The sequence below is a fragment of the Lonchura striata genome, chromosome 3, assembly GCF_050655825.1.
Source record: "Lonchura striata isolate lonStrDom1 chromosome 3, ASM5065582v1, whole genome shotgun sequence".
Classification (NCBI taxonomy): Eukaryota; Metazoa; Chordata; class Aves; order Passeriformes; family Estrildidae; genus Lonchura; species Lonchura striata.
In genome coordinates this window covers 91,697,366-91,724,688 of record NC_140705.1, presented here as the reverse complement: position 1 = coordinate 91,724,688, position 27,323 = coordinate 91,697,366, and the positions used below count along the sequence as shown (strand labels likewise).

Sequence of the window (27,323 nt, the reverse complement as noted above, 5' to 3'; positions counted from 1 at the left end):
CCGGAGCGCGGGAGGCCCTGGGCGGCGCGACCTCGTGTCGAGGCGGGCACGAGTCGCACGGTGGCGACTGCCGCCTCCGCTTCCCTCAGGACAGCCGCTGGCCGGGGCCACCTGAGCGTCCCGGCAGCCGTGCCTCCCTGCCCTCAGGGCGCGCCAGCCGCTGCCGCAGCGCCCCCAGCCCGCCCCGCCTCAGCTACCTAGGGCGGGAAGGGCGGGCGGCTGCCGCCGGCCAGTGGCAAGGGAAAGGTTTCACACCGCAAAAAGTGTCCCACAAAAGGCTTCGTTCGCCCTTCCACCAGCGCCGAGGAGGCGAGGAGGAACGCGCTGTGGCTCCCGGGCGGGCAGGACCCGCGCGTCCCCTCAGCGAGCGGCGGGGCGGGAAAAGCTCTCGGCCGGGAGCGCCAGGGCCGCTCGGCGCGGCTCCTCCTGCTCCAGTCGCGCTGGAAGCACCTGCGGAGCGCCGCTTCCCGAGGGACGGACCCTCGGGGCGGCCGGGGCGCGCCGCCTTCCGCAGGCGGGGGAGCCGCCGACCCGCAGATCACGCCATCCCCGCGGCCTCCTCCTCCTCCCACCTGTACCTGCCTTCCCCTGCCCACGCCATTCCCCTCCTCTGCTCCCTCCTCCTGCTGTCCCCCTCATGCATATGGATGAACGCATGCGCCTGCTGCCCTGGGCTAGATGAAGCGGAGCGGCGGCGGCGTTCCCAGACGGGCGGGTGGCTGCGGGGCGGTGCGTTTGCTGCATGTGCGTGTGTGTGAGTGAGTGAGTGAGTGAGTGTGCGTGTGTGTGTCTCGGGGGGGCGAGGGGCTCCGCCGCAAGAAATAAAAGAACTGGGATAATAATCGCCATCATAAAACAAAAAAAAAAAAAAAAGAAAAGAAAGGAAAAAAAAAAAAAAGGAGAGAGAGAGAAAAGAAAAGGGAAAGAAAAGAGGGGAGGCGAGAGAATAAGGCGGATAAAAGGAGGCCGGGCTCCTTTGCATTGAAGAGCGGGGCGCTATTGAAAGCGCTTGAAAAGCGGCGTTGTCCGGCGCGGGTGCGCCTCGGTATATTAGAGCGGGGCGGCGGCGGCGGCGGCAGCAGCAGCGGTGCCTCCTCCTCCAGCTCCTCCGCCTCCTTCTTCTCCTCCTCCTCCTCCTCCTCCTTCTTCTCCTCCTCCCTCCTGGCCCTCCCCGTCCCGTCCCGACCCAGAGCGAGCGGCGGCGGCGGCGGCCCTGCAGGCGGGCGGGCGGGCAGCGCGGCGGCGGCGGCATGCGTGCGCCCCGGCGGGCAGCCGCGGCGGCGTGCTCCATCCTCACCCTGCTCCTGGCGCTGCGGGCCCAGGTACGTACCGGGCACGGCCTCCGGCCCGCTTGGCGCTCTTCTGCGGAGCTTGCGGGAGATGGGCTTGGGAGATCCCGGACTGGCGCTTCTGCACGGCTCGTCCGGCCGGAGCGGAGCTGCTGCCCTAACTTCTCTCTGGAGATGGCGAACACGCAGCAAGGCTTAATTCCTGGGAAAGAGAAACGCGATTACTGCAAATCGCTTTTATTTTCCCCGAAAAATCACTTCCCCATAGCTTTTTTTTAATACTTTTTTTTTTTCTTTTAGTAATAGCATTGCTGGGGTGATTAATGAGCGGGGTCTGAGTCTCAGCTGGGCAGCTCCAGCCGTCCCCGGCTCAGCTGCACCCCGGAGGAGGCAGAGGGGTGGTTGGGTGCCTTTCCAGACAGTGCTTTATGAGCTACATCGTTTTGCTGGGTTTGCTCCTCGCGTATGCACTCCTGGTTTAGTTTAGTTTTATTTCCTAACCATTTGGAAGCCTTCCTCACGCTATTTTTTTTCGGAGCTGGCACTTAAGGTTGTTTTTTGGCATTAGTGGCGTTATTTAGTTGGGCTGATTTATGAGCCCTTCCCGTAGATGTCTTATAGGGAAAAGCTTGGAGTGGTTGGCTTTGTTTTATTTTTAATATTATGTATGTGCTTCTTGAAAGCACACTTGAAACGACTTTTTCCTGTCTTCAGAGTTCTTGTAGATTGTGTTTGGGGAAAAAAGTTAGGTAACTGTCTGTCTCTTGTTTCTTGTTTCTTATTTATCTTTTTCTGTTTGTTTGTTTTTGGTTTTTTTCTTCGTTTTTTTCTTGGGATTAACAGGTGACTTTAGCGTCGGGACAGTTCGAGTTGGAGATCTTATCCATGCAAAATGTGAATGGTGAACTGCAAAATGGAAATTGCTGCGATGGCACCCGAAACCCAGGAGATAAAAAATGCACCAGAGACGAGTGTGACACCTATTTTAAAGTTTGCCTGAAGGAGTATCAATCACGGGTCACCGCTGGTGGTCCTTGCAGCTTCGGATCCAAATCCACTCCTGTCATCGGAGGAAATACCTTCAACTTAAAGTACAACCGGAATAATGAAAAGAACCGGATCGTTATCCCCTTCAGCTTTGCCTGGCCGGTGAGTTTGAGCTGCTCTGGCGCTGTTGGATGGTGCTTGAGATGTGCTTAGTGAGCTGAACTCCAACTTCTTGTGCCAAGGGAAGAGGGATCAGGATTTGGGAGGGAGCAGGCATCTTGGCAAGAGCATCGGGAATCCGCAGCACAGAAATGAGTAAAATGTAGTGGTGTTTTTGTTTTTGTTCCCTGGGGCTCACAATGCACAGCCTGTTAAATTTGAAAGTCAGATGTGCAGTGAGGGGGATCTAAATGGGTCAGAGAAGCAAACCCAGTATCTCTGCACTTTACAGCATGAATAAGTCTCTTGAGACTCAGAAGGTCAGAAGTTCATTGTTTTCTTTTTTTTTTTCTTAACCAGTGAAGTCTTGGGCTTAAGCCAGAAGAGCAGTGGGTTAGGGGCTGTAGAGGAATCCCGTGTGAAAAGTGTGTGTCATAGCTGGCCTCCTTCCCTGGAGCGTGTTTGGGAAGGCTTCCTGCTTCTCCCAAGGGGAAATCTCACTGCGCTGTTTGGTGTGGATGGGGAGCTGCTGTTGCTGTTCTTGGTGAAGTAGTTGCCAGCTTCCTAGGAAGTTGGCTGTGTTTGGGGGTGCCTGTGGACTCCAGAAGCTAAAGACTGAGAAAAGCCTGGCTTTAGCTTTTGGTGCACTTCACCCACTCCTCCCCACAGTGCACCTTTTCCTGGCTTCCTGCCTCTTGCAGTCCAGAGATTCTGGCTTCCCTCTAGTTGTGTGCAAAACTCAGTGGTTCAAGGAGGTGGGGCTTTTTGCCAGTCATTTTTCCAACGTGGTCCACTCTAGTAAATACTGGTCAGCCCCGTGGAGCAGAGAGATGGAGGATTGGTGACCCCTTCTTCAGTGGTCCTGCTTTGTTGTTGGCTGGAAAAAATACTCAGACATCACTGCTGCTTGTTTCTTCTGGGATGCTCAGGAGGGTTGATGCTTTGATGGTCAGCTCTGCAGAGAGCCCTCAGCTCCTTGCAGAGAAAGTGAGGACCGTATTTCCAAAACGACCATCACTGAGGCCAAACCCACAGAGGCAGGCCCCAGGATCTATGGACATGGACAATTGCCGTGGCCTCGGATAGCAGGAGGTGCACGGTTTTTGTGTCCGGCAATACCACATGCAGGCGAGCAAAACCTGGGGTTGACTGATCTGGGGGGCTCCTGTCTGTCTTTTGAGGTGTCTCTCTGGGATGCTGTGGTATGAACGCTGAATGCTCCCAAATTTCTGCTCCTAAAACTTGTATTTTGAGATCACCTAGGAAACAAAACTTTCCCCCCTGCCACACACACCCCTTCTCCAAAAGGCGCTGAGCAGACAATTTCCTACCAACTGCCCTGGGGTATGATGATGCTCAGCAGTTTTGTAAATCCAGTCATCCTAACCTAGATGCCTAAGGTCATTTTTGGGAGGGGAGGGCCCTGAATGTGCATGCAGGGGAGGGGTGAATCTCATTTCCTATCCTCTGCCACTGTCGCTGCTGGCAAGGTGGAAGCACCTTCCAGAGCTTGGCCCTTCATAGTCAGATAAGGACTGGTTGCTGGGAGAGCCTGGAGTTCTTCTGAGGGGAGGAAAGCCCGTCCCAAAAGCATTCCTTCTCCAGTTGTGGTGTAGACACCCACTTTGTGGTCCTGCCGCCAAGTGCTGCAGGCAGCCGTGTGTTCTTGAGGCGTCCTGTGCTGCCTCCTACCTGCCTCCTCTGTCAGTCGGGACTTGTGGAATATCGAGGGCTAAAGAGGCACAAGGCAGAAATTAAGTCTCCGTTTTTAAGGAGATAGTATTGCAAAGTACAATAGCAGAGTTAACAAAAGTATTCTCTGTTGAAAGTACAAGTCTGTCCTTTATTTCTTTCTCTTTTATTTCTCTTTTTTTTTTTCCCCAACATGAAATGAGATAAAATTGTTATCAAATATGCCATCAAAGGGATAAAGGGCTTAGTAAAAATCCGAGGTATTTGAAGCTCTGCCAATGGCTGTAATGATTGTGTTGCAGATTTTGACTTTTGTCAGAGAAGTCAGGTACATCAAGGATTTTTTTTAAACTAGCTCCTAGTAATCTGACTGCCTTGAATCTATAGGTATGCATATAAAATGGTGTGAAAATGAAACATGTTCCTTCTTAGCAGCCTGTCTCTTCAAAGGGTTGGTAAGGGAAATCTGTGTGTAGAGAGTGGGTTTAGGGGGTGGGGACCCTGACAGAAGTCTCTTAAGCTTGCCTGCATCTTAGTAAAAGAAATGCTTCTATTGTCCCACTGAATCCCATTCAGCACTGGAATCCTGGAGCAGCAGCAGCAAAACTCTAGCACAACCTTTGAAATGGGTAAAACTCAACAACTTCAGATGCTTGGTTCATAAGCCTGGAATTTTGGAATATGCTCTTGCATTTTCCCAGGCAGAAATGCACTTTTTGAGACTCTGATGATAGTCCATGTGCAATTATCAAGCCTGCTTCCCAGCTTTAGCTTCCACAGGACACAGCTTTTATGCTAGCTATTGTGACTTCCAAATGGCATTTGAACAAAAGAATATCTAATGTGGCAAAGCTCTTATTTGTACTAAAATTGTGTACACAAATCATTTCAGGCGTTTTCAAAGCTCTACGGATAAAGTAGTAAACTTAATTTAGTCAGCTCTAATCTGATGCTGAAATTTCAGAACTTAAAAAACTCTTTAGGTGGCTGAATACTGTTGACTTCAGTAAAGAGCTTGAGATTAGCGTTGCATTTACTCATGTGGCTGATCATCAGGTATCTTTGACTAAATTCAGCTGAAAATTATGGTAGAGGTAATAAGAGCTAGACCAAAATGTTAATCACATTGCATTTGAAAATTCATGCCCTTCTCTGGATTGTGTTCTACTCTCCAAGGGAGGCTTTTCTTAGATGTTCCAGCTTGAGTCAGTAGTAACATTCAGAATCTTGTTGCCTTGACTACTTAAAAAAATTAAAAAAAAAAAAGCCTCTTCCCATGTCAATCTGCCCCCTTTTATGCCATTTGTGAAAAATAGTTGCATTGCATTAGAGGCATTTATTCATCATGCAGGAGAGGAAGGGGAGAGAATGGGGTGCTTTAAAAGTATTGTTAGAGGAAACTTGCAGTTGTAATGTAGATTTGAAGTGTCAGAGTCTTATTAATAACTTACGGGGTTTGCTCTTGTCAGTTTTGATACGTTCCCCTTTGAGTAATGGGTGTGGAGATGGTGGGCCATAAATTAATTTAAGTGATGGGAGGTTTGAGTAAGTTGCTAGGAAACAGGGCACCAGCCTAGCATAAAGGAACTGGAGTGGAGCAGAAAGCTGTCCCTGCAGTAGCTGGTAGTTCTTCAGTGCATTGAAATAATAGTGATGATGATTAAAAAAGTGAAATGGCACCTAGGCTTGCTTGTTACATTCATTTCGAGACTTCATTGACTTTCTTGACAGGCAAGCTTGGCTTTATGAAGCCATATAAAAAAGTATGGAACAAAAGCATTTCCATGTTCCACTTGTCAAAGTGTTCTGTCTGAACAAGTTTGCTTCCAAGGCAGACACATGCTCTTCTCTCACATGAATCAAACCTCTGGCCTTTCTTAAAGAACACCAAGTGTGATGTGTGCTGCACCTTGAGGGAGCTGAGCATCAATTAACTAAGCGAAACTTAACACTGCACTTTGCTTTTATATAAAGAAAGATCTTATGGGGGGTTTGGCGAGACTGAGTAAGAAGGTCAAACTTTGCAATTCCTTTGGTATGCATAGCTCCAATTTCAAACACCTTGTTTATTCCAAAATTATGCTCCTTGTAATTATTTAATATTGGGGCCAATTGCACCAACACACCAGGAAACTACTGAAGTGGAAAAAAACCCTCCAGCATCTCAGTGAGTTTAACATAAAATACAATTTAAAAGAGTTTTGAACATCTTATTTAAACATTAAAATAAAAATAGTCATCCTAGCACCTTTTTCATGATAAATCCTAGTGGTCCTGATTCCTGAAGACGTAAAAGGTGTTTTCTGTGGCTAGGGAGGCATAGTAAAAGAGCTTTAGTATTTTTTAAGCTTTGTGAACTTTTTCCCTCTCTCTTGACACAGGAGGTGTCCAAAATACTAATCTGCAGCTGATATTAAAGTAACAGTATTTTGAATCTGAGAAAAAAATATTACTACATTAACCTCCTATTTTTTTTTCTTTTAAGCCCAATATATCACAGTCATAAGAGTAAAATTTGGCTTTTCATTTTGTTTCTTCTCTCCCTCCAGTTAACTTCTTGAAAACTTGTAGAAGTAAATGCTAAATTATTTTTCAAGCTTTTCTTGAGCAAGGCATGATAAATCATCTTGGAGCATGGGTAGATCAGAAGAAATTCTTATAATAACAAGATGCATATTAATCAAATCCATACTCTGTCATTTATTGTTGATTAATAATATAAGAATAAATCTTAGCACTCAAAATGTAATGTTTTGCCTAGGATTACTATTCAAAACAGAGCTGGGAGTATTAAGTGACATCTGAAGCATAATTAGCATCACAAGGCTGTTTTTTTCCCAGGACTGGAGAGAAGTGATGCAGCCATTCAGAGGTTATGGACTTCTTACATGTTAAAAGAGTTTTTTTATGTTCGAACCAGTTCAGAGCTTCATCTTCATGGTAAATCCATTTGATTATATTAACATAATATGTCTAAAAATAAATCCTCATCTTGCCTGCTCCTAGATTTTTTGTTCTTGTTATAATAATGGCCTGCTCCAGTTTAACTTCAGTGGCAGCTGGATTGGGCTTGACACTGAAGCTTATTCCTAAACTTTCTCAGGCTGCACACATCCAGCACTGTCAGCTTGTTTATGCAGCTGGAAGTCAGCATGGCTGAAAATAAATTGCATAAAATTGATGCTTTATGCTTAAAGTTGCAGTTCACTCAAGGAAACATCGCTTCCCAGTGGGCTGGAGGCTGGAGTAGAAGTCTGCTGGTTCTGAAACTGGTGCACTTGGGTCTGAGCTGTTTATTCCAACTTCACTCCTAATGCAGTTGTGATGCCCTGCGAAGCAAAAGCCTTAAGCTACAGTTCTTAAAAGTACTTCTCTGTAGATAACACAAATGACAGGATTGGTTTTGAAAACTGAAACTAAGCTTGCCTTTGAATTTCTCTAGATGAACAGAAGTTTTATGTGTTAATTGACTCAGTTCTAATAATTTAACTGGTAACCCCTGTGTTGTAACACAAGGAAAGATGTCAAAACTAGAAGCTGTTGCATTTGTTTCTTGTTAGTCTGTGGAGCTCATGGTTCTTGTGGTCACTATTCTACAGTGTAAATTACACTCATTATTCTTGTAGTGTTCAGAAGAAACTGCAAAAAGTGGATAGAAGTGGTTAAAGTGGTTTGTAAATAGTCAAACATCCAGAGTCCTTTACCAGCTCAACCCAGTTCTTAGGCACTTAGGTAAATAAGTAGAAAGGCTTCTTGTTCAGGCTTGCTCCATGTGAACCTGACTGTTTTGCTTGGCTGGCTACTAGGTATTCTGTCTATTAACCTTACCACCCTTTTGTAACTGGTGCATTTAATTATCAGTGGGATGCTTTAAACAGGTAGGGGGACTGATAAGGGCAGGTAATCTGCTTGTTGGGGAAGGTTGAAAGCAACCATTGACATTTTGGCCTATCTTCTGCTCTTTGACAAGTGGGGCTCCGTGAGAAAATAACTCCAAACTAGATAAGGCGCTGATTAAAATGCTGCTGTTGTATGAAGCACTCTGGTAGTTGAGATCACTTGAAATCATTAGCTTTAAAAAAGGGGGAAAAAAGAATCTGGTATACTCTTTTTTTTACTTTTTTTTTTTTTTTTTAAGTAGGGGTGGAGGGAAGACCCCAAGTCTCCCCTCTGAGCCCAGTACATTGTCCCATTAAAGCATGCTAGTTTTATGGTTGGAATATATTGTAGTCCGGCCACCCAGACAGAGGCATTGACTGCTAATATTAACCAAGAACAATAGTGTGGCCATACTGACTGCAGTGAGGATTACAGAACATAATGGGGCCTATCCAAAAATAATGCTAATACAGGACAAGCAACAGGAAGCAGCAGTAGACTCAGCATTGCTCGGCTCCCAGACAAACCATGGACTTACTTCACACAATGGCAACTTCAGCACATTATGTATTCACAGGATACTCATTATTCCAGCAGGCTTGCCAGATCAGAGATCAGCCTGGTTTACTGGATGCTTAAGCATATGCATAGTTTGGATAGCGGTACTTTTGTGTCCTTCATCATTTGGCAGGAGGGTGGCTGTTCTGGTGCGGCGAAGGTCTTGACTTCGGCTGCTGCCTTCCCTTGCCAAGGCAGGACAGGGGGCAGGTCTCTCCTGCAGCTGCTGATATGGTTCAGTTCATTTTCTTGTCTCCTTTCTGTGGCAGTGCAGGGTTTACTGGCACTTAGAGCAACAAAGGAGCTGCTCAGAGTGAAGCCTAAAGGAGCAGCGTGCTATGTTTTGGTGTGGGCATATTCTGATGAAGCCCTTGGCTGGGCTGCCTGCTCAGGGTTCAGCTGAGCTCCTGGCCATAGGTTTTGAGGCATGAGAGAGATTGCCACAGCTTGGGCTGTGTTTATATACATGGGCTTGAGGGAGTAACAGCTTTGTAGGGTGTTGCCTTGTCCTAACGTAGGCTGTCCCAAAGAAGAGCTTCCTGATGATGTTCCATTTCACAAAAGGTTAAGAGGGTTAGGTGGTTTTCCTCCTTTTCTGGAGTATGTTCGCATATCCTCTGGGTGAGGAGCCAGTTGCCTTTAACTCCTTTGAAGGATATTGAGCTGTCAAAGTTGACCAACCATGGCACAATGTGGTGATGCATCTGCATAGTGTCATCGTGGGGTGACAGGGTACCCAAGTGACAGTGCTGTTCAGAGGAAGTGGGTTTGTGGCTAGCTTTAACCCTGCTCAGAGATGCCCTCCTCCCTGGCCCCTGGGCATGGTGAAACGTGCCTCAGTTTCCCTCTTGCCTATGTCACAGCTGGACTCCTGTGGCCCTGCTGTGCCGGTGTCCTCGGCATCTGCCCTGGCTGCAGACAGGGTGTGTGTGAGCACCGTTCTCAAGCTGGTGTTCAGAGCTGTGCAGAGCGTGAGGAGAAGGTGGCTGGGCTTAACCTGCTCTCCTTGTTTGGCAGAGGAGGAGCAGGTGCAGCACTCTGAATGCAGAGCTTCCCACTGCATTTGTCTAGTCATGGTTTCACATGCTCAGCAAAGCTCTTGCATGCTCTAACCACAGGGGTAGGAGGCAAAGGAGTTAGACGAGTTGCAAGCCCTTTGAAAACAGAGGCAGTGCTTCAGCTGTGAGGAGTCGGATGTTTTAATCTTGCTCTGGCCCACTGTCTTGCAGAATGCCTTTAGAAGCCAGAGTACAAAAGCACCTCCTTTAGGTGGATGTTTGGATGAAGGGAGGGAAGAAGGTAATCAAGCAAAGAACTTTAAACACCTGTTTACCTGCAGCTGCCAGGATTAATTTAAATGACCAGAAAGGAGGTTGTATTGCCCTTTGAGATCCTTAAAAGGGACAATTTCTGATGGGTTTCAGGTCTGCACAGTCTCTCGAGCTGTACTATCAGTGGAACAAGACACAGTGTCTTGTCACTGAGGAAAACAGCTCTTGCACACTGATGTTTTGTTTTTTGGAGTGTGAACTTGACTACTTCCATCCTCTCCTAGCATAACTCACAGAAGTTCTCCTTAAATTTGGCCATGCTGCCTTTCAGTATTCTGGGCTGTTCTGCAAAGTTTAAGGACTTGCTTATAATTTACTGTTACTTTCAAGCTGCCTTTCCTTTCAAGCCAGAATCCCTGCCTTCTGGTCAAGCTCAGGTTTACAGTGGCTAATTGGGTGTGACTCTGGAGAGTTCACTGCTGCCTTGTTGCCTAGGACATTGCTTTGATGGAATAAGGTGCACAATGTGGAATTCTTGTGTCTGAATATATATATTTATTCAAAGATGGGCAGAGGTCATCTATGGGCATGGGAAAACCTAAACCTCCACACTGTTAGCAGTCATTCCTAAGATATCTGAATCCTTGATCTATAGAGTGGGGATGATACGCACTTCTAAAAAATCTCAACAGTGCAGCTTTGCACAGAACTACTTTTTTGAGGGGGCTGAGGGAATTAGCTAGAGATATGTGATAGTTGAATTGTTGAAAAGGGTTTGATACTGGTGTGAGGTTCTGGGTGTCTGTGTGGCTTTTGTTTAAAACTGTCCCATTCTGAACACAAAGTCTTGGGTTTTTTTGGTCTTTTCCCCATGCTGAGAGGGACAGAGCCAAGGGATCAAATGCCATTCTTTGTTTCACCCCTTTTCAGGACAGAGACTCTTAATTTAATACATTCAGATGAAATGAGAGGGTGCAGTTAGAAACAAGGGTATTGCCAGGGTAGGTCTGTTCCCCCTGCATTTTGTTTCCATCCAGTTCAGCTGAAGCATCTCCTCTCTTTTAACCAAACTCCTGTGTGGTAGTGGAAAGTGGTCACACGAGTATCTAGCAACAGTAGCACTCACAGTTAGGATTCAGCCTTTCCTTTCCTTAAGGTCTAGGTGTGTTGGTAAACAGTGCTGAGAACCAGCAGGGAACTGTTGCTATGAGTTTAGACAAAATATCTTCCAAAACAATTATGCAAGGCCGAAAGGAAAACATCCTTAACTTTATTGGAAGTAGTGGTAGTTGTCATAATTCATTCTCTATATCATAATATTTTTTGTCAAGCTTGCAGTAACATGTTCAGGTTGTGCTGCTTAATGTTGGTAATTAAACCACTGAGGAAGCACCCAAGATAGTGCAATCTGCATCTGTAATATGGCTCGGGAGTTCTATTCTGGTTTTGTTTGTTTTGGTTCTTTTTTTTTTTTTTTTTTTCACCACTGACTTGTGCAAGAACTTCTTAAACCTACTTTCAGCAGTGTTAGATGATCAAGTTGTGTTTTGGTTTATTTGATTTTTAGAGTTTCTTTCAAGTTGTCGACTTGGTCTAAAATAGAAACAAGTAACATATAACTTTTCATGAAATATTAACCAAAAATCGTTCAGGCCAATAGAGCTTCTGCATAGAAGTTTGGGTGCATGTCCTGGCTTGCCCAGCTTTGCTTACTTTTCAAAGCATTTTCCCACAGTTATCACTGAACAGAATGGAATCCTGATCTGCTTTGAATATGAAACATATTTAGGCTATACAGCAAGCCAGTGTCCATCACAAACTGGGTTTTCATTCAGAGCCTCATGCTGTGTCCAGTCGTGAGAAAGCAGTCTGCTCCAACTCTTCTTCTCTTTATTTTTTTCTTTTTTTTTCCACCTTTTTTGTTTCCTCTCCTCTTCAGAACTCTTGAGTTCTGCCTTACCCCTGTGCACCTTGTAGCAGCTCACTTTCCGAACTGTATTTTGGCCTCTGTTACAGAGAGGCACTGCAGACCACAAATGAGCAGCCTGTGACTGAACACAGACACAATTAAGGAGAAATAAACCTTGTAGTGCACAATTGCTGTGGCAAAGCATCAAAACTCTTCACAGAATTTTTATTTATAGTGTTATTGTTCTGCTCTCCAGAAAGATGTTACATTTATTGCTTTATCTGTAGTTATTATATTTTTTATTCTGCAAGTCATATTTTTTGCTTATTTTCCCTCAGCTTTTTTTTTTTTTTTTTTTTTTCCCTTCTGGAGAGGAGGTGTTTTGTTTTGGTTTTTAATCATTGTGTAAGTTTGGATATGGCTGGCTAAATGGCAACTTTGAAAGATACACTTGGATAATAATACCTCGGGGTAGAGCTCGAGGAGGAGGAGATGTTTTAATGGGTCTTATTCTCAAGTTAGGATTGAAGATAAAGGTGGCTTAGATGTAATAGCTGGCATCTTTCCAGCCCATGGAGTCACTTCAGTCAGTTTATGCTTATGATTATTATTCCTGAAGTGCTGCAGAGCTCATTGGCAGCTTGGAACATCTGTAAAAGGGGCACTGGTGGATAGCGCGGCTTCCCTTTCCACGCTCTTCCAAGGAGGCTGATCTTAGCCTTTGTTTTACAATGCTTCTCTCTCACCCCACCCCCTTCCCATATCCATCAGTCCTTCCTCCGTTACCTGATACTTGTGGGAGCTGCGATGGCCCTCATGCAGACAAAGCTTTCAAAGGGGGTGCTGAAAAGCAAAGTCCCTGGAGATTGCTCTGTCAAGGCAGGGCACAGTAATCTTAGCAACACTTCTTGCTTTCAGGATGGCTGGGGGAAGGGACATCGAGACTATTTTTCCGTAACTAAAATTCTTTTGAAGCAGATTTTGAGAGCGGGGATTTGGTTTGGGGTTTTTTGATGCTGCGGTGCTGTCCCAGTGCTTTCTGTCTTCCATGTGCAGTTGTCCCACATGCTTTATTTCGGCTGGAGTGCAGTGGCAAAGGCTGTACTTCCTGGTTAAGTACATAAGATGCTTTAATGGTGACAAAGATGAGCTATCCAAGGTGAAAGGTCTTCTAAGTCAGACTGGATAAGGTAGCTTACAGAGTTTCAAGAAGATCATGTTTGTCTCAAGCATAATCTTTTACCTATTTCTGTGTTCAAGTATCTGCTTTGGGGCAGAGACCAGAATTTTTCTTTTTAATTAAAATTGTTGGCAGGTTTTTTTTTCTTTCCGTTAGTCATGTGTAGCTTTGAAACTAACTCTTATTTCTCTTTTGCAGAGATCCTACACATTGCTTGTTGAGGCGTGGGATTACAATGATAACTCCACAAGTAAGTATTCCTTCCTCTGGTTTATTTAGTTCTGACATCTCTGTGTCCTGGGCACTGAAAGGCCTCTGGGAGCCTCACCAGCTTGCTGTGAGTTAGAGCACAAGGAGAGGGAAAAACTCTCCCCCAAACAGCTTGGAGCAGTTCCTCCAGGCTCTGCAGCAGCCTGTCTCACTCACATTGCCTGCAGAGGGTCAGTAGCTTCCTCACCTAGGCACCAATGGTGTGATGCCTAAAAATAGATGGTGTTAATTCCTTCTTTCTCCTCTGGGAGAGTAAAAGCCAAGGGATTTCTTCAGGTTTCTTTGTTTGCTTTTCTGGTCTTGTTTTGGTTTTTTTCATTAAGACCAATATTCAGAAGCCTAAGTCTTGTTCACCTCTCTGTAAAAGAAGCACTTCTCAAAACTGAGTGTACTGCTTTAAAAAAAGAAAACAACTTAAAATCTGCATAAGACTTCATATCCATCTAAAGGCAGTAGATAAGAAAGAGGAGTTACTACAAGCTCTTCCTTGGGAGTTGGATATCTGGGAGTTTGTTTGCAGGGGCTGAAAAAATATTTACCAGATGCCACCTGGTAGATCTGGCTGAAAATTAAGGGTGGAGATCTTTCTTCTGGAATGTCTCTGGTTGGTTTCAGAACCAATCTGCTCAGCTTTTCCTGTGGCTAGAGGAAGCTGACGGGGTCTCTTGGTACACGAGCTGTTCTGCTTTTTGCCTGCTATTACTGAAGGAGGTGGGCAAAATCAGCTGTGTTTCAACCTAGGGCTTTAACAGTGTGTGTGTGGTAAAAGCCACAGGAGAGAGTGTGAATCTGAACTCATAAAGCTTTTGTTGACACAACAAGCCTTTTTCTTCAGCAAGGAAGCAGCAGCACTGTGGTCCATCTTATAGAAATCTTACAGCAGCTTCTTGCAGTCTGCTTTGGAATGCCAAGGTGGCAGCTATGGAGGAATGAAATGGGCTTCACGCCTCGTGAGAGAAAGGCCTTGGAGAAGTATGATCTGCTCCTTATATTTTTTTGAATGTACATGGCATGTCTTATAATTTCTTCATTCCAGAAAAGCAGTTGTTGCTTGAGATAAACCATGTGGCCTGTCCGGAGTGCCCACAACCAGCCTCATTCAGCACTGCTGCAGTACCTGTGATTTCAGACTCTACCCGAGCACAATCATGGAGCAGTGGCTGGGGGATTTCTTGGATATAGAGTGTTATATGCAGGAGAAGAAAGTAGATGCTGCTGCAGCAGTGAAATATTAAAAGTGGAAGATGCTTGAATTGAAAATTAAAGCCTTGTTTATAGTAGGGTCTGGGAGTTGTTTCAGACTGGGTCTCTGCCACTTTTATTATTAGAGCTCATCTTTTTTCATGAAACAGCTGCATTTCCAAAGCTACACAATGAACCCTTTCTTTGCTTTCATGTTCTGGAAGTACAATTGTCTTCAGACAAAATTGTCTCATTTCTCAGCAGTGCATTTGACCAAGTGTAGACATGCTCTTGCATATGTTCCTGATCTGCATTCCTGCTCCAGCTTTGCTGTCTCTTATCCATCTGTAGGTCACTTCAGTCGCTGCACTGCACAAAACTTCTCCTTTGTGCTTGACTTAGCTTTCCCAGAGCTTCAGAGTAAGGCTTGAAGAACTAGTTAAGAAAATGATTAGAACTAAACAATTGTCATCATATAATGAGAAGAGTGGGTTTTTTTGATGTCCAGGATTTTCTTTTGCCCTAATTGCCACTGAATGGTAAAGACCCCGTGAGAGCTCTCAACAATAAAAGTGGGTTTAGTAGGCCTTGTGTGACTTCTCAATAGCTCTGAAAGCATCCTCTGATCAACGCAGTTGTTAGAAGATCCTCGAGTGGATGCTTCCTTTCCCCCTCTACATTCCACTCCTCCTACGTTCGCTTTACCACATACTCTCTCTTGTCTCACTTCCAAGAGTGGCTTGCAGTTAAATTCTGTCCCTGTTGAAGCTGATGAGAATTGTGCTTTGTTGAAGCCAAGATTCAACTCAAATGGTTTTCTTACTCTGGTTCTTGTCTGGTTGCCATCTTGCTACTGTTGCTTCATACATAAAGCTAATGGGCTGACATTGCATCTCAAACTGTGTCAAAGAGCTATTGTAAATTACTGGTATCAGTTGCATGTGAATTCCAGGCAGGCATAAGAGACTTCACAATGTAAACCAAGCCGTGGCTGGAAGTTGTCTGAAACAAAGACTTTCAAAAATAACTGTGCTGTCCTTGGCCACCCAAACTGCTCAGAGAAGTCTGGGCTTTTTCTGTTGTTGTTTTTGCTTCCTGATGCTGCATAGTTATAATTTCCAGACATTGGAGCACTGAAATGCAAAGGTGGGCAGGCAAAATTAGCTCATTTCCTTGTGTCTAAAACCTTTGATACAGTTGCCCACTGAATAAAAAGAGGGATTTATAGCTTTGAAGTGTAGCCACAAGAAGTGAATAAAACCAACAGAGTCTCTGACAGTGAAGTGCAGAGCGGAAGCCTGAGATGTACAGAAAGCCTCTCTTCCACTTCATCAATTTCTAATGGGTTAATGCTTCCTCTAACCTTTCTATCAAAGCATGGGCTTCTGAGTCAGATAAAGGCAGTGGAGTTCAGAAGATCCCTTTGTTTCAAGCCTGGCTGACTGCTGCTTTTTATTTACTTAACCATTCTGCTGTGTTGGGATTGCTTCCTATAAAACTGAAACCGTGGCTGGTGTGGGCTAAGAATGGCAGGGTTGTTGCAATGCCTCCCCTGGAGTCTGGGTCAGCACCCTTGTGTAAGTGCACACTGACAGGTGGGAATAGGCAAGGGTGGAGGAGCTCTTTTACAAGAAGGAACATGCCAGCGCTTCATTGTGAAAACTGTGGGTGATGGCTAATGGAAAGGGAGCTTAAACCTGTGAGACTACGTTTGAATTCAGGTGGATGGGGGTAGCTTTTAAACATGTATCCAATGGAAGACATTTTATCCATGATCCGGAAGGAAACTGCAGCTGGGTTTCATCTGAGCACCTGCCAAAAAAATGAAGTCCAGTGGACTTAAAAGGGTGTTTCCATTTGAGTTCAGGCTATGGTTAAGGTCTCCAAAGAGCTGATGGCTGCAGTGAGAGGTCATAGATATACAGCAAGGACAAGCTCCTAATGAGCTGGCAGATAGGAGAAGAATGAAAGAGCAGAAGCAGAAGGAAAGATCACTTTTTCAAGGCAATTCCTTTTCTGGTGCCAAGGACTGAAATAGTTGTCCGTGGTATGTTCCCAAGGGGGAGCAGGAAAAGACTGGAAAAGCAAGAATGAGTGTGGGGGTGGAGGTGGGGGGTTGGTTTGCAAAACTAAATTGAGTGTCGTTCTGCTTTTCTTCTGCCACTTACAGGAGAGGATAAAGTTGTTCTACTCACAAGGAGCAGGATGTCTTTATGCACACTTGGTGTTTGGGGAAGTGCCTTTGCTTTCCAGCTGTGCTGTGGATGGAGTGTAATCTTGGCAAGTGCAGCAGAGCCATCTCCAGCACGCATGAGTGGAACTGTAATTGCCAGACTAGCCCCATTCAAGATGAGCAGATATCCATCTGCTTAAGTACCTCTTAGAATTAGTCAATAATCTTGCTGATGAGATCTAAGAGCCTTACACCTGCACGGCACAGAATGTGATATTGCTCTGGATGTACCAGTATGGAAAGGTCCTTAGGCATCCACATTACCTGTGAATGGGATTTAAACTAATAAAAGCCTGCCTGCATTTGAAAGTCTGACACATAGTTGTGGAGTTGGGGGCTTAGTGCCAATGAATAATAAAAACTGATTTAAATGGAAAAATATTATAGAACCAGAAATACCAGAAGGTGAATAAGAAGTTGTTGCCCTTAATTTCACACTGTAAACACATAATGAATGCTGTAGTCTCAAGTCACAAATACCCCCAAAAATGGGCAGATGCTCACAACGTCTGAGTATTGACACTCTTGTGTGATTGTACAGCAAGAGCTTTGACTTCATGACAAACTGCAGACAAGCAGGCAGGACCTAGTGGTGGATCCATAATGGGTATCTGAGGCTTGAGAATCCAGTTGGGAAGTTCTGTTTTGAAAGCTGCAACTCAAAGGTCCTTAGCAATAGGTTTAAAAGTGTCTTAGATTAAAAACTGCCCATGTGTGATCTTAGGGCTTTAGTAGCGACTTCATTAGTCTTCAGCTCTGTTTTATGTAAAATCCCAGAATGTTCTTTTGTAGTTGTTGGAAGAACAAGCAGCACATCAGTACATTTTAATTCTTAATGCTCAGAGGTGCCAGTACTTTACACGCTGCTAACACATCATTGGCAAACTGCCTTCCTACCTCGAATTCTCCTGTTGCTGGATTATGCTCCCATGTACTCACTGTTGGTTTTGAGCTCAGTCTGCGAGGATATTTTGGCTGTTTTACGATAAACTTTAACTCAGCAGTCAAGTGCTGGGTAGCAGCAGGTCATAAGGCAGTGTCAGATCGTTTAAGTCACAAGACCTGGACTACAAAGTGAAATACTACAGATATATACAATGTTCCAAGCAAATGTGAACTATTATTATTTCAAGCCATAATTTAGACAGTTGTATGGCTCTGAAAGCCAGAACACTTTTGCTAGAACTAAATATCAAGTGCAAACCTAAACTTTGAAATGCTCTGTAGAGAGGAAGGTGATATATAGCACATATATGCAGTAGTTTGAGCCTTCTTTAAGCTCTGGTCATCTTGACTTCATACTCTCAGCTGCTGTCTGAAGACAGGACTTCCATGGTATTTCTCAGCCAAAATCTAGTGAGATTGCTGATGTTATCTGAATGCTGGAGTTGGTAGTTTTCAGTTCAGTGTTTGCACACAAGGAAAAGGCTGCAAACCTTCTGCAGTGCCTATGTTCAGCCAGTAGACATGGCTTTATTAGGCTGTTGGAGTATGTTGTTTTTTTAAATGCTGCAGTTGAAAACAGAACTAGTGCCATTAACGGAGGAGCAGGGGAATGTACCAGTCTGTTGGAGCTGAATTTTCTTTAGTCATGAACTGTATGAATTCTTAGTGGATGCCTTACGCTGCAAAAGGGGTAAGCAATTGGCAGTGACTGAACAGTCCCTTTTGATTTCAAGCTTGATTCAGTTTGATAATGCTGCATGTGTGTTTCAGTTAATGGTTTGTAGCTTCAGGGCAGCCTTATTTGACTGTCTGAAACAGAAAGTTAATAAAACCAACTGGCTGCCTCAGAGAGTCTTGCCTGTGATGTGGGAGTCAATGAGAAGACCTAAAGGAAGGTTTAACTCTGACACCTCTTGTGCCTGCAGACCCCGACCGCATTATTGAGAAGGCTTCCCACTCTGGCATGATCAATCCCAGCCGCCAGTGGCAGACGCTCAAACACAACGCCGGAGTTGCCCACTTCGAGTACCAGATCCGCGTGACGTGTGCAGAACATTACTATGGCTTTGGCTGCAACAAGTTCTGCCGACCCAGAGACGACTTCTTCACGCACCACACTTGTGACCAGAATGGCAACAAGACCTGCTTGGAAGGCTGGATGGGACCAGAGTGCAACAAAGGTTTGTGACAAATGCTCAACCTGCAGACCAGTGGGACTGGGAGGGATTTGGGGGTGGCCTATCCAGGTTACATTCAGGGGCTAGATTGTGCAGACAGGGGCTGAGGACTGATGGGACAGTAACCAGCTCTTTACAGGGAGAGTTGGGTGCAGGGGAAGAGTAGTTTCTGCCTTGCCTTAAAGTCTTGGAGAGCGTACTGGGCACTTAGCAGATGTGTTCTTTCTCTGCTTATCCACATCTTTGCCCTTGGGAAGAAAACCCAGCCCACTGACTTCAATGGGATTTCTGCTGCTGACTTCAAAAAGGATTTCCCCTTTGGTGCAGAACTTCAAGACAAGCAGGAAGGAGAGACTTGTTTTAGAGCTGACCTGGCAAGTGTAAAGCTTTGGTGTTTGAAAAGTCCCAGGCTTGTTTATTCCACCTGAGATCATGTTCAACATGTTTACTAGGGAATGGCTGCTACCTAGATAATTGGGGAATGAGAAAACAGGTCTTAAGAACGGACTGTCAGCCTGTCTTAATGACTGAGTTTACCTGCACCTTGAATTGTTGCTCATCTTGATATCCTATCTGTTCAGAGATACAGCCAAAACTAAATCCAGAGTAGTTAAAAGCTGCTTTGAATTAGGTGTAAAGCCAGGGAGAGTAGCCCAGATCACCTGCAAAACACAGAGAAAGGAAACCTGTAGACTGCAAGTGAGCTCTGCAAGGCACAATGGTTTCTCCCACATGAAAGCAGCTCTTTGAACAGCACTAGGAACCATTCCTCTGCCAAGTCAGGGGAACAGATTTCCTATAGAAATGAAAAGCTGATAGATTTCCTATCCCAGGGAGACACCTACCTTGGTTTTCCTTCCAGTAGACTTGATAGGAGATACTGGTTAAAACCTTGGATTCAGCAGGATTACAGTGCTGGTTAGAGATTAAAACATTCCCACGAGTGTGAAGGCGCCGGAAGTGGGCAGTGTGCTGATACTCTCCTTTTTTGTTGTTTTAACAGCTATTTGTCGTCAGGGATGTAGCCCCAAGCATGGTTCTTGCACAATTCCAGGAGAGTGCAGGTAAATGCTTCCTATCCCTCCTTGCTTTCCCCCCACCCCTCCCCAACTAATTAAACAAGTGATGCTAAACACAATAGGACTGGAGAGGGAGGGCGTTTTGGAAGTTGTGGTTTTGAGCAAGACACATTATTCATGCTGACTTGCCCAGAATAAGAGGGGAGCAGGCTTTTAATGCACTGATAATTTTAAGAAGCTTTTGGTTTGTGAAGTGGTGGCACTTGAGAGAGAGGGGGCTATGGGATAAATTGCGTGAATGCTGCCTAATGAGCACTAACTAATTGTTTCTGCACAAATAGTGCAAATGTTTGGTGGCTATGTTTTTTCCAGCAGCCTGATTAATTGGTTTTCTTCAATTCCAAGCTTGAAGTACAGTGTGGCTTTTCTTTCTTCTTCTCCCTTTCAGTGTTTTCCCCTTCTTCACTCCCACCCACCCCATCCCCCGGGTTCTTCCATCAGTAGGCAAAAGTCAAGCATTCTTTAGAATGGGATTAGTTAAATCTCTGGGTTCCTTTCCCATTGTGAGCCTGGCTCCAAGTGCTGAGAGGTTAATGGCTGGGATGAAATCTTGTCAGTGGGCTCTGATGAATGCCAAATTTTGTTGCTGTGCTTTGAAGTCCCTTCTGTCCTGGCAAGGAAACAATGGAAAGCAGATTTTATCCATAACCCAACAATTAAATATCTGGAATGCCTTAAAATATGCAGCACATATTTACAGCACAGGGAAGTCTTGTCCCTTACCCTTAGAGTGGTAGTGGATATTAAATGTGGGTATTCTTTATCAACAGGCAGGTTCCAAGTTGCTGCATGTAATCCTTAATAATTTCTGTTTACAACTGAGAGCTTCTGAGGTTACAAAAATGTTCATATTGATCCTGTGTAGGAAGGGTTAAAAGTGAATTTTGGGTATTTCTGAATAAGACTCAGAAGTTTGAAGGAATAGAAAGTCATTTTTCTGCCTAACAAGCATATTGGTGGATCCTCTGCTGCTGGAAACCTTTGCATGAAGTGGACTAGGAGTTCCAACAGGAACTGAATCTGAAGTGTTGGACAGACTATTCTATAAGAAGAATTCAGCCTAAATAGCCATAGTGGCTCATTCTTTTTCTCTGCTTCTGTAATTCATGCTTCAAAACAAACAAACAAACAAAAAATCAAGGAACCATCTGAAAGTGAGGTGGGAAGTAACCTCTCATCCTCACAGAGCCATGGCAAAGTGAAAGTCCAGCCAGTGAACGGACTGTTGTCACTTGTCCTGAGATTTTAATGTTCAGCAGCACTGATACAAAGTGGTTAATTCCCAGAGCATCAAATCTAAATCTTTTTTAATAAAAAAAAAAAGCCTAACAAGTAGTAGGAAGTATGGGGGGGGTGGGGGGGGTCAGATGGTGAGAGGAGCATATCAGTCAGGGCTACCAGTGATTTGTGCTGCTGTCATCAGAATAAACATGCCTTGTAGGGGTTGCTGTCTCCTAGTCAGAACAACAGGCTTTGTTTCCAGATTTTTTTTCTTCCCTTTCTCTTTCTAAGTCTGTTGCCTCCCACTCACTGCCCAGACATGCACTAGTGCTCTTATTTACTTAAGGTGCAACTTTCCCACACTTGATTTGCATAGTCTTGAAACAATGCTGTCCTTCTGGTGCTTTCAGATAACTTCTGCTTGCCAAGTTAGACCACTATCTTTAAAGTGAACACAGAAACAAGATTTTATTTTCTTTTAAGTTTTGATGAGTCATATAGCCTGTATGCTACAAATGCAACAGGGTTTAAAAATAACATCCGAGCAGAAACTGCTCTGTGTTCGGGTACAACACACAACTTTCAAACGTTCTTAAAATATCCTTTCCCTTTTGCTGCCAGTCACTTTCTTCAATGCAGGCCAACTAAACCATTTTTTACTCATGAATCACTATACAAGGAAAGTTAACTTTAAATTTCTCATGAGAAACTGCTGTATGCATATAATTAAACATGAGTTATTACTGTGAATCTTTCTCTGGAATTGATATGCCACTTTTTCTTTGCCTAAATGTCCATAGCCTTATCCAATTTTGTTTGTTATATTTTGAAACTGATGTTTGAAGTAGTACCTTTGCATCTAAAGTTCATGATTTTTTTTCCTGTGTGGTGATTTTTAATTACTTTGCTTTCTTTACACTTGTCCTAAAGAAAACAAAACCCACAACCACTTTGATTTGATGGGAATAAAATCAGTCCTTAATTTTGATACCTGCTTTTGCAGGTGAGGTCCCTTAGTTTGGCTGCATGCAAGCTCACAGGCAAGTTCCTTTGAATGCAATAAATATTAAAAGTCTAGTCCTAAATTTTGATCTTTGTTATTCTCATTATATGCCCTGTACAGAAGGATTTTCCAAGAGCTACATGAGGGTGGTTGTTTTGCCTTACCTGTTTTTTTTTTTCATGTTCTTTGCCCTGACTGGCTTTTTTTAACACACACACTAATAAGAATTTCCCATTGACTTTGAAAAGGCTGCCATCCTGATAGCTATTAAAGAAAAAAAGTCAATTAGGATGCAGTTTGTCACCTGAGATTTTTAGAAGAGAAGTCAGACTTATCACTAGCTGTGTGTGATTATCCATTGGATAGATCCTTCTGGCTTTTTCCCATGAGAAGAAATTGCCAGCAGAAAAATGGTGGGGGGTTTTACAAATAGAAAGCTTAGCTGACTTCTGTAGGGCTGAGGTTTGTTTTCATAATTTAGTGACAGCTTAGTGCATAATTGCTGCTGGTCAATTACTCTCAGGACCTGTTAATGAAATGCAGTACCTCAAAAAGCCCTTGCTTTTAATTTTCAACTTGTTTTGCTTGTTCCTATCTATAGATCCACTTTAATCTGAAGGTTCCTTCATCTGTCTTGCTAGTGAGAACTAAATAAAAGCCAAAATAAGCTTTCCCTTAAGGGGGTTTTACTTTAAAAGAACATTTTCCTTTTAAGTAGAGAATTCAGGTAGCTCATTGATGGTGACAATAAATAATTCAAATAATAATAAATTCTTCAGACATCAGTGTTTCTCAGAATTGGACATGATTTAGTTGTTCCCTGAAAAGAGGTTATTAGCATAAATCAAACTCAGAAGCATACTGACAGCTGATCTTTGAACACATGTAAAATCCTGCTGTGCTGCTTTCTTCCATCCCTGACTGTGGCCCAGTCCATACTGGCTCTGTGTGCCTCTCTCCATTCAGAATAAGGGTGGCTCCTGAGAGAGCAGGGAGCTCCTCATGTTTTGCTACTGCCTTGCCAAGGGCTCAGAGTTGCTGGTTATGGTTTAGTTTGTCTTCCTGCAAACACAGCATGGCTGAAACGCCTGGAACCTTGTATTCATGAGGATCTCTGGATAACTATTGTTTCCACTGACTTTTTCTTCCCCCCTCAATTTATAAAGCGCCCTGTCAAAGTCCAGAGATTGATTTGTAGTGCACACCCACCCTCTCTGTCACATTTATATGAGGCTCCAAAAGAGTGTTATTGTGCTGAATGGCCTCATGCTGGTTTTCTCAGAACAGTTATTCTTTTGTCAAGAGGCCGGCTACAGAGACCTTGGCAAAACTACCAAAATGTTTGTTTACAAGAAACCATCAAACAATCCTTGAATAGCTTCTCCCCTCCAGTCATCCTGCCCTTCTCCCCCACTTCCCAGCTTTTCTTCAAGCTCTGGAGTTGTACACCCATGTCTACACACAGCAATTATGATGGGTTTGGGTTTGTTTCCCTGTTCTAATTTTTTTTTCCTCTTTAACTGAAGGTGTCAGTATGGATGGCAAGGCCAGTACTGTGATAAGTGCATTCCACACCCGGGATGTGTCCATGGCACTTGCATTGAACCATGGCAGTGCCTCTGTGAAACCAACTGGGGTGGTCAGCTCTGTGACAAAGGTATGCTAATCCCAGAGGGCCGTGTCACACTGGGATGTCAGCGCTGGCAGACTTTGCACGTGGGAGTGCACGTGGGGCTCAGCGAGCTGCTGAAACGTGCTGGCCCTCAGCTGCCTGCCCTTGTCCTCACTGCTGCGCCAGCATGGTTAGCATCTGTCCTTAGCTTGTCCCTGTCCTGTCCCTCTCCTCTGTGGGCATGTATTCTGTAAAGGCTCTGGGATAGCAGAACAAAGCACATGGTGATGTTCCTGTAACTTTCCAGCCTGGCTTTAACGCTCCTCCCCTCTTGCAGATCTGAACTACTGTGGAACCCACCCGCCCTGCTTGAATGGTGGTACTTGCAGCAACACTGGCCCTGACAAATACCAATGTTCCTGCCCTGAGGGCTACTCGGGACAGAACTGTGAAATTGGTAAGTGTTGGATGGAGCTGCTGCCTGACAGTTAATTCTTGCCAGCTTTTGGTGGCTAGTTTTGGATGCACTTTATGAGATTGAGGAAAACTCAATTTGTAGTGTACCCAGTCAGGGCTGGGTACAAACATGCAGCCTTTCCTATTCTCATGCTTTGTCATGAATGTTTGGTGTCTCTGAACATGAGCCTTCTGCTCACTGCGGAGGTCACTGCGAGCCACCCTATCTGGCCGTGGCTCCAGCATGTGCCAGTCAGTGTGCTGGTGAGCTTAGCGTGGAACGAGACTCTCTGCGAGCCAGAAAATTCCTGGTTTTTGCAGGAACATGGTGCAGCGAGAGTGCTGATGGTGTGTCCAGAGCAGAAGCATGTGGAGGGAGCAGGGGTGGCTTGTGGTGGCATTGCTGTAGCCTCTGCCCTGATGTCCTTCTGTCCCTGTGCAGCGGAGCACGCCTGCCTCTCCGACCCTTGTCACAACGGGGGAAGCTGCCTCGAGACATCCACGGGATTTGAATGTGTGTGTGCTCCTGGCTGGGCTGGACCAACTTGTACTGATAGTGAGTCCCTTTCAGTGTTTATTAAAAATGTGCCAATTTGCTGGTTTTGCTCAGTCTTGCCAATCCCTCATAACATTACAGGGCAGACTACTTAACGTTTCCCAGCCTGAGCATTGCTCCCGGCAGCCATTTACACCCCTGTGCACTCTCTTCCCCTTGCTGGATCCAAATAGGATTTCCACTTGCAAAAATGCCACAGGAGTAAACTTTTCCCCCAGTGCTTTGAACCCCCTTTTCACATTACTCCTCTCTTTAAATGAGGGTTTTGCTGAAATCAAAGACAGCCTGTAAGCTCCAGGTAGAAGTCCTGTTGTTTTTCTGTTCCTCAGGGAAAACCTGAATAGCGGCAACCTTTTGTCAGACTTGTCAGTTACTGCCATTGCCAGTCTGGTAGTGGAGCTAAGCCTCTCCTTATTCTGCATTACAGATATTGATGATTGTTCTCCAAATCCCTGTGGTCATGGAGGAACTTGCCAAGATCTAGTTGATGGGTTTAAGTGTATTTGCCCACCCCAGTGGACTGGCAAAACGTGCCAGCTAGGTAAGAACTGTTTTCTCTTCATCCAGTCTTGTTCCAGAGCTGGAAAAGAAAAATGCAAAAGGGATTGTGGTCCTGCATTACTTGCAGTCATGTTTGTGAAGCCTGTGGATGTCTTTTGGCACATTGAAGACATTCAGTGTCTGTTTGCAGGACTGAGGTCTAGTGCAGTGTGGCTTCCATCACCTTGCTTCAGCATGCTGGCATTTGAAGGAAATAGCTAACCAGAGACATCCTTCAAACCAGGACTGCCCTGAAGTGGGGAGGCTGCCTGTTGTGCCTCCCAGTCCTGCCCTCACATGTGCTTTTCTCCCTTAACCCTGTGAGAAAGTTGCTGTATCTCCTCAACCATGTCAACTCCCCCAGACCCAGGAGCTCACAGCTGGGTTCCTAAATGGGGATGATTTCACCGAGAGTGAGTTGGCTGCATTCTTTGCACAACACACTCATCCCAGTGACCAGGCTGCAGCATTCCTCCTTCAGAATGCTCAGCTGAGATGCGTGTGTGGGGGCAAGTTGCTCTTAATGAGTGGCTGGGTAATTGTGAAATAATTAGCATAGCCTGTATGTTCTAATTGCAGAGAAACTGAAAGAGCCTTCAGAGGCTGATGATGATTGACTTTTGTTCGTTCAAGTCATGCTAATCCAGCTGTACGCTGCAAGTTCCTCTTAGCTCTGGAGGAACTGCTGGTTATTGCTGGGGCGTGGGCTTCTCCCTTCCCCCCTGAATGTTCCCCTTGGTTTTCCAGATGCCAATGAATGTGAGGGCAAGCCCTGTGTCAATGCCAACTCCTGCAGGAATCTGATTGGCAGCTACTACTGTGACTGCATTACTGGCTGGTCTGGCCACAACTGTGATATAAGTAAGTGTCCATACCCTTAGGTTTATTAAAGGCCAGTTCTTTGGGCATATGTGCATGTGCCCTGAGTTCTGAGCTCAATTTAAACACTGTGCAGAGCCCCAGCAGTTGATGTTTTTAGAAAGGGAGTAGTTGGTGAAGAATGAAAATACACAATTTTATCAAAGTCATTAGCCTGTACCATAGCTATATTCTGATAAAGGGACTAAAACAATGATGTGAAGTTTTACTGCCTCTCCTAAAAGAATCGTGAAAGGTTTCCCACCCATTATAATAACCTTATCTCAAGGAAGGCATGCAGGAAACTTGACAAAAAGTTTATCTAGCTGCAGTTTTAGAGAGACCTGAACTCTCTATCTAGTGTAAATATATTTTTGCCTTCTAACCGTGCTAATTTTATTGCAGATATTAACGATTGTCGTGGACAATGTCAGAATGGAGGATCCTGTCGGGTAAGCTATTCTTGTTTTACCTTGCTGTCCCCAAGACTTGAAACAGTAACTAAAATATTTGAGTCTAAGCACAAAAAGTTTGGAAAATAGCAAATAGGTGGTACAAATGGTCATGTCTTTAAGTTGGGGGAGGGCCTATGTCATGCTACAGCATGTTGAGATATGTCTGTAGAACAGTAAGGGCAAAAAATATATCTTCAATAAATGACTCATTTTCACTGCCAGTGTCACCAGTGAATGAGGTGATGGTTGTGCAAACTACCTACTGGAACTGTAGGCACTTCCCTTCTACATGTGGATTAATGTATCCTGCCTGGAAATTAAGAATGTAAACTGGGACTGGGTGGTCTGTGTGCATGTGTGATTTTTCCCCTCTGAATATTTTGGACATAGATGATTTTTTTTAAAACATTTTATAATTCTTTTCTTCCTAGTAAGAATAGATCAAGGGAGGAACAACGTTAACTCTGAAACCTTTTTCTGTTCTTTCCTAGGACTTGGTTAATGGTTATCGGTGTATCTGTTCACCTGGCTATGCAGGAGATCACTGTGAGAAAGACATCAATGAATGTGCAAGTAACCCTTGCATGAATGGGGGTCACTGCCAGGATGAAATCAATGGATTCCAATGTCTGTGTCCCGCTGGTTTCTCAGGAAACCTCTGTCAGGTAAGAAGGCTGGGGTGAAAGGCAGGCCCTCAGCCAGTGCCGTTTGTTCTGACGCTCCGGATCTGAGCATGGAATGCCTTGCATCCAGTGAAGCATAGTATAAAGTTGTACTTGATATCGCTGTCAGTCTGCCAAGAAAGTGCTTG

At 44.6% G+C, this 27,323-nt stretch overlaps 1 protein-coding gene across 1 annotated transcript in view; it reads left to right on the top strand.

Moving 5' to 3' along the window:
- The first annotated feature begins 270 nt into the window (after positions 1 to 270).
- Positions 271 to 27,323, top strand: part of JAG1 (jagged canonical Notch ligand 1) — a 36,552-nt gene continuing 9,499 nt past the window's right edge. Inside the window, exons 1-12 of the mRNA XM_021540264.3 lie at positions 271 to 1,322; positions 2,133 to 2,438; positions 13,123 to 13,174; positions 18,481 to 18,735; positions 19,736 to 19,796; positions 23,562 to 23,692; positions 23,985 to 24,104; positions 24,546 to 24,659; positions 25,087 to 25,200; positions 25,947 to 26,060; positions 26,463 to 26,509; positions 27,004 to 27,177. Of these exons, the coding sequence (XP_021395939.3) occupies positions 1,251 to 1,322; positions 2,133 to 2,438; positions 13,123 to 13,174; positions 18,481 to 18,735; positions 19,736 to 19,796; positions 23,562 to 23,692; positions 23,985 to 24,104; positions 24,546 to 24,659; positions 25,087 to 25,200; positions 25,947 to 26,060; positions 26,463 to 26,509; positions 27,004 to 27,177 (1,560 nt within the window). The 5' untranslated portion in view covers positions 271 to 1,250. The remainder of the gene's footprint in view (positions 1,323 to 2,132; positions 2,439 to 13,122; positions 13,175 to 18,480; positions 18,736 to 19,735; positions 19,797 to 23,561; positions 23,693 to 23,984; positions 24,105 to 24,545; positions 24,660 to 25,086; positions 25,201 to 25,946; positions 26,061 to 26,462; positions 26,510 to 27,003; positions 27,178 to 27,323) is intronic.